General features: G+C 36.7%; 2 protein-coding genes across 15 annotated transcripts in view; one reads left to right on the top strand and one right to left on the bottom strand.

Moving 5' to 3' along the window:
- Positions 1 to 3014, top strand: part of Dnajc24 (DnaJ heat shock protein family (Hsp40) member C24) — a 36716-nt gene extending 33702 nt beyond the window's left edge. For both annotated transcript variants that reach the window (XM_031371282.1, XM_031371283.1), the window contains exon 5: positions 2522 to 3014. In XM_031371282.1, coding sequence (XP_031227142.1) covers positions 2522 to 2652 — 131 coding nt within the window. In that variant the 3' untranslated portion in view covers positions 2653 to 3014. The remainder of the gene's footprint in view (positions 1 to 2521) is intronic.
- A 1156-nt stretch (positions 3015 to 4170) lies between these two features.
- Immp1l (inner mitochondrial membrane peptidase subunit 1) overlaps positions 4171 to 9095 on the bottom strand; it is a 60086-nt gene continuing 55161 nt past the window's right edge. For all 13 annotated transcript variants that reach the window (XM_031371268.1, XM_031371274.1, XM_031371272.1 and 10 more), the window contains 2 exons: positions 5331 to 5441; positions 4171 to 4336 (listed from right to left, as the gene is read on the bottom strand). In XM_031371268.1, the coding sequence (XP_031227128.1) occupies positions 4268 to 4336; positions 5331 to 5441 (180 nt within the window). In that variant the 3' untranslated portion in view covers positions 4171 to 4267. The remainder of the gene's footprint in view (positions 4337 to 5330; positions 5442 to 9095) is intronic.

Here is a 9095-nt window from a genome sequence, read left to right as displayed (position 1 = left end):
GCCACTGATTTGCTTGAGTTAATTTTACATCCAGCTACTTTGCTGAAGTTGTTTATCAGGTTTAGGAGTTCTTTGGTGGAATTTTTGGAGTCACTTAAGTATACTATCATCAGCAAATAGTGATAACTATTATATCATCAGCAAATAGTGATATATATATATATATATATATATATATGTATGTATACATATATATATATATAATCTCCCAATAGACAGTAAGTAGATGATGCTAGATGGTATTGGTATACCTTGCCATTATTTATTCATCATCGTGGGTCTTTGCTGATGCTTGTCTTCACTGAGAACTGTAGATTGTGTTGTTATGCCTTACCATTCTTTGTTGGTCATCATTTGTCTTCACTCATAGAGAGAAATGCACCAAAAAAACTTCTGGTGGTGTTCTGTGGCTTCTTGCATTTCCTCTGACTCAGGTGAATTGGCAGAGCCTTGAGGTTTCTTCTAGATCAACCTGCCATTGTTAATTTATAAACGCTGTTTATGAGTCCTGCTGTTACTGATCCATAAATGGTGCTTGCTAGTGGATCAGCTGGGGTTGCTGATTCGTGTGAACTTACCTGCTGATATCCTGACAACGCAGATTAGATTTACTCCAAAGAAACAATTCTCAACAAGTCCGCACGCTCCTTTGCTCTATTAACCCTTCCTTTCCACTAGTTTGGTGGGTAGTGAGATAAAAGGGACATTAAAACATTTAAAACCCTTAATAAAAATAGTTTTAAAAAATCTAAACCTACAGATTTTCATACATTGTGCCTAAATTTCTTTATATAAAAATACTGCTTTAGGACCTCAATGAAGATAAGAAGAAATTTCAACCAGATATGAAGATGAAAACCTATGATAAAACTTCAATGTGCCACTTGTGGAGCATGTCACCTTAGATTATCTCAGTGTTCACTGAGGTAGTTTTAAAAGGCATATTTGCTGTGGGGACTCCTTAAGAAACCTAGTGGCCAATGTATATAATTAAATAAGATAAAAATACATTCCAAAGGAAAGGAATAAAGGAAGGAAGGGGAAAGGGGAAAAGGGAAAAGGAATGAAAACAAAATGAAAAGAAGAGTCCAATGGCAAAGGCAGGCATGGTGGCTTCTTTATTTTTTGAAACAGGGTCTCACTATGTAGCTGTGGCAGTCCTGGAATTCACTATGTATGTAGACCAGGCCTACCCCATTCAGATTCGAATACTTTGCCACTCAAGAGATGGTATTAAAGGTTTGGGTCATCAGGCAAGGTACAATGGCTTCTAATTTCAACTTGTAATCCCAATACTTGGGAGGGTAAAGTAAGAATATTGCATTTCAAGGCCAGGATAGTAATGGCTACTTGGTAAGACCCTATTTCAAACAAAAATTTAAAAAAAAAAAAAAAAAAAAAAAAAAAAAAGAGGAGGAGGAAGAAGAAGAGGAGGAAGAAGGGAAACAGTGAAAGAAAGCAAAAGTGAGTTAAAAAAAAGACAGCTGAGAGATCCATCCCAGGGACCTACCTACATGGTGGACAGAGAGAACCAACCAACTCACATACACATCTGCCTTCTGACCTTTATACACATGCTACTGCATGTGGGAACATACAGTAAGAACACAAACAAATAAACTAACTAAATAAAAATCAACCTTCAATTTTTAGGTAATGTAACTATTCACCTTGAAAACATGTTTTCATTAGTTATATATATGTTGCCTTAAACAAGGGGGATATTTGCATTTCTAAATTTAAAAAGAATTTTTTTTTGTTATAGAGAAACCTACATTGTGATAAAAAAAAAGGAAGAATAGATTTATGTTTTCCTTATTGATAAGGCAACACCTAAAGTTGGTTTAACTGCCCATTTTTCTAAGGGTGCATTTTATAGAGAGCAAATATGAGGCAGTTGAATCTCATGTCAGCCTCTTGCTTCCCCTCTCCTGCACAGTGATCTTTAAATGTAGCCTACTTTGAGAGTCAGCTGAAGCTACTTGAGGATCTAGTACCTACTGAGATGTCATTTGTCTCTAAGCTATGAGTTCAGTAAAACAGATTGTAACCTGGTGAGTTCGGATGACTACATTTACCAGAGAGTAAACTAGAACAGCAGTGGGATCAGAGGCTTTCTTTAAAAGGATAGTAGCATCTAAACTTCCAGATTCTACCATGACTAGCATCTTAAGTGCATTGCTTAGAAGAATATAAAAATTTCAGGATTCTTAAGAAAACAGAAAATTCTAAGTAAATTAAATAGATTACTATGAGCATACTTTGCCCCACCCCCATTTGTGAATATTGAATACAGAGTCAGAGCACCGGTCCATTGCTACTACAGATAAAGAGCCTCTTCAATAGATACATTTTTCTATGAATGAGAATTTTTCCAGCTCCCTTTTACCTGGTCTTTTGTTTGTTTTGTTTTGTTTTGTTTCTTTTTCCAGTTTCTCCAGGACATGTCCTATATTTTGAATGGTTTTAGCAAAGTAGATGACTGTGAACATCTGAGTCATTATTTTTGTATTCTTTGCAGATGATGAGTCTTTCTCTCTGAGCTGTCGATGTGGTGGGAAATACACTGTCTACAAGGATGAAGCACAAGAAGCAAACCTCATTTCTTGTGACACGTGCTCGCTGATTGTGGAACTCCTTCATCAGAGCTGAACTGTGTGTTCATTCCTAGGACCCTTTACTACATCAGAGCTGAACTGTGTTCATTCCTAGGACCCTTTACTGCATCAGAGTGAACTGTGTGTTCATTCCTAGGACCCTTTACTACAAGGACACAGATGCCTTTTTTTTATTAGCTTTATAATTTGTGAAGATAAGATTAAATCTTCAAGCCAAGACCACTTCAAATTAACAAATTAATTCAGTTGTTTATGTGTATCTAAATTCTAAATTATAGGATATTACACAAAAGACTTGAATAATATTTTTGCACTTTTAGCTAATAACTTTTGTTTTCTCTTTGGTACAAACTAATTACTTCCTTTTTGAAGTATAAATATATTTTTCTAAAATCAGGTAAGAGTATTCTTTATAGTTACCATGAGTTTTCCTTTTGCTTTAACCGTGTGTGTGTGTGTGTGTGTGTGTGTGTGTGTGTGTGTGTGTGTGTGTGTGTGAAGGGCAGAGGACATTCTGAGAATCTGTGAGGAGTTGATTCTTCACTTCCCCAGTATGGGTCCCAAGGGTCAAATTTGGGTCTTGAGATTTATATTAAGTTCCTGTTCAGGCTGAACCATCTTGCTGTTCTTAATTATGAAGTTGTTCATCTAAAAGATGATGTTTTTAGTTGCTGAATTATATGCTTATTGTATACCTGTTTCAATAACGCAGGCATTCCAATAAGATTAGAGATTCTGTGAATCAAGTGTGAACCTAGTTCTGCCCTAAACAAGGCTGGATATGGCTCTCTATGAATCTATTTCAAAGCTGACAGAGGACCATGTGTTAGAAAATGTGACTTTTGTGCTGGTCCTGTATGTCTAAAGCTTTGTCAGGAGCTATCTTAAGTTCAGGTGTAATTTAGGAAAAGAAAACTTACAAACTAAAATTCAACAAAACAAACCCCTAAAATTCCAACTTTCCTTTGTATTAGGATGGCCTCCTTTTAAGGAGCCATTCATTTCATTACTAGTGTGGTGAAGGGGCTTTTCTAATGAGTGATTACTGACTACTACAATGGACTGTAGGCATGGGATCTTATGTGACTTCCTTTTGTATGTAACATTCTGTCTACAATGTAGACTAGAATTCATTTTATGAACACAAGGGGACCCTTTCTAGAGTGCTGCTCAAATGTTTCCTTTAGGCCAGTCAGTTGTCAGCTTGGAATGCTCAGTCTTTGACTTAGACTGCTATGAAGTGCTGACATATGAAGTACACTTGAGAACAGATTGCTTTCTTGGTATGGGAACCACCAAAATTCAAATATGAGATAAGTCATCTGGATTTCTTTTCCAAGATATTTTTATATCATACAATTTAGAAGGGAAACTTGTTTGGGGTTAATTTTCATCCAAGGGGATCAAGAACTCAAAGCTAGCATGAGCTACACAGACCCTATATGAAAGAAAGACTTCATTTGGAGGAGGGACATATGTCCTGACATCTTCCTTTTAGTTAATATATATTGCAGAATATGATATTTACTCTTATATTTAAAACAAATAAAACTGAATAGCAAATAGTTTATTGTTAAGTTCATGGTTTCAACTGTAGTAATAAATTCACTTGAATAGGAGACAATAATCAAGTTAAAAGGAAATACTTATTAATCATCAGAAAATCTGTGGCCATTTGGGCTGTCACGCAGAAATCCAAAGTCACTGAAAGGCCAAATCTGTAAAATGAAAATACAGTTGAATACAATTAATGAAAATTCTTTATGATCATGATGTTCCCCTTTCCTTTTCTCTGTGTTAGATACTGCAGTACATTCTCTACATTAGTTATTCTAAAAATAAACATGTGTATTTAGTCTGAGGCATTCAAACATGATACCAGAAATGGTTTGTTTAGTATATCAACATAAGTTTGTGAAGACATGGCTGTTTTCTTTTACTAACCTAAAATAAGTTGCACTACCGATATATGCTACTTGATATTTTAAGTGCTTGAATATGGCACCTTTTTAAGTATAAAGAACCCTGAGCAGTATCTAGTTGCCTTAGATATTCATTCAGTTTTCTTCTAAAGCCTTGTGATCAAGGGGGAGCAGGTGTAGTGACGAATACCTGTAATGCACCATCTGTGCCACTAGCACTTCTGAGATAGAGACAGGAAGGGGGAATTTAAGACCTGCCTGGAATACAGTGAAACCCTGCCTTAAAATAAAATTATATCAACCAATAATGGAAAAACCAATGAATCTAAGAACCAATGTCATCTAAGGCATGTTGTACATTCTCTACAGCCATACACCTGCCTATGGCTTGCTGTATCTAACTGGGTCCACCTGCGTTCCAAGTAGACTGAGCCTGGGCTGCTGTTGTAGAAGTGCTTGATGAAATGCCACAATGTGACCATGGCTGTACAAGTCACACACGGCAGAATTTGATTTCTGTAAACAAAGGTTCTCTAGGCTACTACTAATTTAGTTTGAATTTTATTATAAAAATTCACAGTTATCCCCCTTAGGAACAGGAAAGGGAGAGGCTAATGTTTTGTCCATAGTTCTTAAGTAAAGGTAAAATGTTCATCAAATGCAGTCATTGCAATAGTTAAGTCAACTTGGAAGCCATGGATTTCAAATTAGATTGGATTTAATTAGAGAGACACCTTCACTCCCGCCAGTTCATAAGAATAAAGGTGGTGTTTTAGGCATTAAAGCATACCTTAAAGAAGATCCGTCCTCTTATTAGTCCATATGGTACAGGCCCGTAATACCTGGAATCAGTAGAATTCTGTAAGTTATCACCTTCTAACCAAACATGACCTGTTGGCACCTGTAAATAGTAAAGAAAAGCAGGCCCTTTAGAAACAAGAAAAACTCAACAGGGGACTATCACTAAATATAAAGGCCTGGAACTGTGGTGTACAACTGGAATTCCCTCACTCAGGAGATTGAAGCAAGGGGATCAAGAACTCAAAGCTAGCATGAGCTACACAGACCCTATATGAAAGAAAGACTTCATTTGGAGGAGGGACATATGTCCTGACATCTTCCTTTATACATGTCATTTTTGCTTTCATTTCTTTCTAAATAACTAAATATCAAAGGTGTCTACATCTTAAAAATCTCTTTATTATATGGGTCCCAAACACTAATTTATAGAAATCTCAAACTAATGTTGTAAGAAATGAAAACAGTGTGCCAGTGTCATTAATTTAATAGACTTCAAAAGAGGTCATTAGGCTGCTGACTGAAATGTGCCCTCCTGTTGCAGTAACAGCATAAGCAGGGCAGCCAGTCAGCAACATCCTGGGGCCAGTTCCAAGGCCAGACCTATTAGAATGCTCATGATGAACTAAGTGGTAATGGATTGTGACATCAATTACAAATAATCTCATCATTTTATTGCAGTGGGCTTGTCAGAGTTCTAATTAAGACCCCTGTCTTGCCTTTGTACTGGCCATATCGTCACTGCCTTATATGTTGATAATGACCATCAAGAACCAGAAGGACCTATTATAAAACCATCAGCTGCAAATTAATGACAGTGACCTTCTACTAGATACGTCTTATATATTAACAAGTAAAAAGGTAAAAATGTTTACTCAATTATAATCCTTTTTCAAAGGCGATACTTTTCAAAAATGCATTCTTCCATATGAGACATTCACCCACTAATAATCCATTCAATATAAACTTAGAAGGTACTTTCTGACAGCAATCTGTACACTGCATTTTATGTTTATATTTTAGTTTTTGTTAATAGAAGAAAATTGACTTACTGACCAGATCAAAACAATTTATTGGGAAGATGTCACTGGATTCAAAAGATATACTATAATTTTATTTTTGTATTACAATATTCTTTTTGTATATTATGAGCATTTAAATTTTAAGTTCATTTTCACAAGATTATATTTCTAGGACATCTTGATTAATTGAGCTAGCTTCAGGTCCTGGAGCTGATGACATGTCTAGTACTACCTGTATCATACAGTGACTGACAGGCAGCGAAGTGCAGAAAAGCAAGTGTATCTGAAGTCACACACAAATGAGCACGGCATGTGGCCAGCCAAGTGGACACACTGCACTTCTGGAGAAGATACAAGATAAAGAGCTCTTGCATTTAGATTTCTAGTTTCTTAAAGAATGTTTGACCTTCAGTCATAATACTGCTGCTAAGTATGAATGAGTAAGAGACACACCAGGAAGAGGAAAAGAAGGATGTTTTACAAATAGGGTACTACACTACAGGTAGGGTGATCTCTTCCTAGCTGAGGGCCCATGATATTTACATTCCACTTTGCTATGTGGTTGCCCCCCTCCCTATCTGCACTTGACATACAATGCCAGCCTTGCCTGGGGTACTTGATTATAACAACATCCAACTTTCATGTCGTTTTTGTTGTTTTTAGACCCGGTCTCAGGTAGCCTGGCCTCAAACTATAGTCTAGGAGATGACCTTGAATTCATGATATTCCTGTTTTCACATTGAGTTCTTGGATTACAGGAATGTGTCATTACAGGCCTGATTTTATGTGGTCTAGGGGACTGAACCCAGGGCCTACTGCATTCTAGGCAAGTACTCCACCAACTGAACTACATCCCCAGCCTGCTTTTATCTCTTTTCACTGTTTTTATGACAAAATAAGCAAGTAGATATTAACGCTATGATTTTAATTTTTTATTATTTTATTGTCATCAAATGTCTACCCACACAATGGTAAGAAATAGTGCCTCTGTATCTTTGTTTTTGTTTTAGTTTTAAAAACTGAGGTTTACAGAGTGTGTGTGTGTGTGTGTGTGTGTGTGTGTACACCTCTGGAGATTGAAGGATGAGTCAGTGCTCTTTTTCCACCTTGTGAATTACAAGAATTAAGCTTAGATCAGCAGGCTAATGTCTTTACACAGTGAGCACTGGATTCATTGCAATTTTTGACTGGTGCCCAATCTCTTTCCATGTATTTTGAAGACAATATAAGAGCTACTGATAGAGCTTAGTAGCAACATACTGCCTAGCATATAAGGGACACTGCATTCATTCCCCAGCACCCACCTACACAACAAAACAAAGCATGTAACATATACAACCCCAACAACAGTCTCACTACTGATGTTACCTTTAATCCAACAGCATCTCTTATAAAAGGAAAATCTTTTAAGTAAGTATTTTTTTAAATTATTTTTATTTTATGCACATTTGTGTTTTGCCTATATGTATGTCTGTGGGAGGCTGTCAGATACCCTGGAACTGGAATTACAGACAGTTGTGAGCTGCCATGTGGGTGCTGGGAATTGAACCCAGGGCTTCTGGAAGAGCAACCAGTATACTCTTAACTGCTGAGCCATCTCTCCAGCCCAAGTGTGGATCTTTTTATCTTGATACATTCAGACACTTTCCATTGGTTCTTTGTGAATTTTATATCATGCACCACAATCCCAGTTAATTCCTCCTCCCCTTATACCTGTTCTCCACCCTTGCAACCTCCCCCTAATAGAAGGGACAACTTTTAAAAAGCGTTTTTTTTTGTCACTGGTATTACAGTGAGAACAGGCTAGCCTCTAACCCATACAATAGACCTCTGTTGCTTTCAGTAATGCATATAAAAACTACAGTTACATCAGACAACATGAGAAAGAAGTTTATGGAAGTCCTATGCTAAAGTATGAACAGGGAAAGATAGCAGAGTAAAATATATTATGTTTTTAAAAGCTATGATAACCTTATATGAGGAGGGCTAGAAAATACTCTAATAAACAATGTTTCACAAATTCTGAATTCTAGTTATTTTTTGTGTTCTTTCCCATAATCAACATTTTCTAAGAGATTATCTTTCTTTTGAGACTGTGTGAGTCTACAATGCTTACTTCCTGAGCCATAATAAAAGCTAATCTCAGGGCTGGGAAAAGGATGTAGCATGCAGTTCTTGGCTACACTCACTGAGGTCTGGTTAAGTGCCTCCTTTTTAGTACAGCAACAAATGTAATTGCCCCACGGTCTGTGGGTATCCAGTTATCACAGGCAGCTTTGCACAGCAAGCCACAGGTGTTGTGTTTCTTTTCTTTCTTTCTTTTTTTTTTTAGATATTTTCTTTATTTACATTTCAAACGTTCTCCCCTTTCCTGGTTTCCCCTCTGAAAACCCCTTATTCCCTCCCCTCTCCCCCTGCTTACCAACCCACCCTCTCCCGATTCCTGGCCCTGGCATTCCCCTACCAGTGGTTGTTTCTTGATTCAAGTGAAATCAGATAAGAACATAAAATATCAAATAACACATACACTAAACTCTAATCATTCACTTATTTGATTAAACAAATAACACCTAGTTTAAAATTTTTTTGATTAAAAAGTAAGATATTATATATTGATTTTTCTGGTGTTTCAAAACTGAAAATCTTAAGAAACTGTTTTTAAGCTAACCCCTTGTCTTAGTCAGGGTTTCTATTCCTGCACAACATCATGACCAAGAAGCAAGTTGGGGAGGAAA

The sequence above is a fragment of the Mastomys coucha genome, unplaced genomic scaffold (assembly GCF_008632895.1).
Source record: "Mastomys coucha isolate ucsf_1 unplaced genomic scaffold, UCSF_Mcou_1 pScaffold15, whole genome shotgun sequence".
In the NCBI taxonomy this organism is placed as follows: Eukaryota; Metazoa; Chordata; class Mammalia; order Rodentia; family Muridae; genus Mastomys; species Mastomys coucha.
This window is presented reverse-complemented; position numbering and strand designations above follow the sequence as displayed.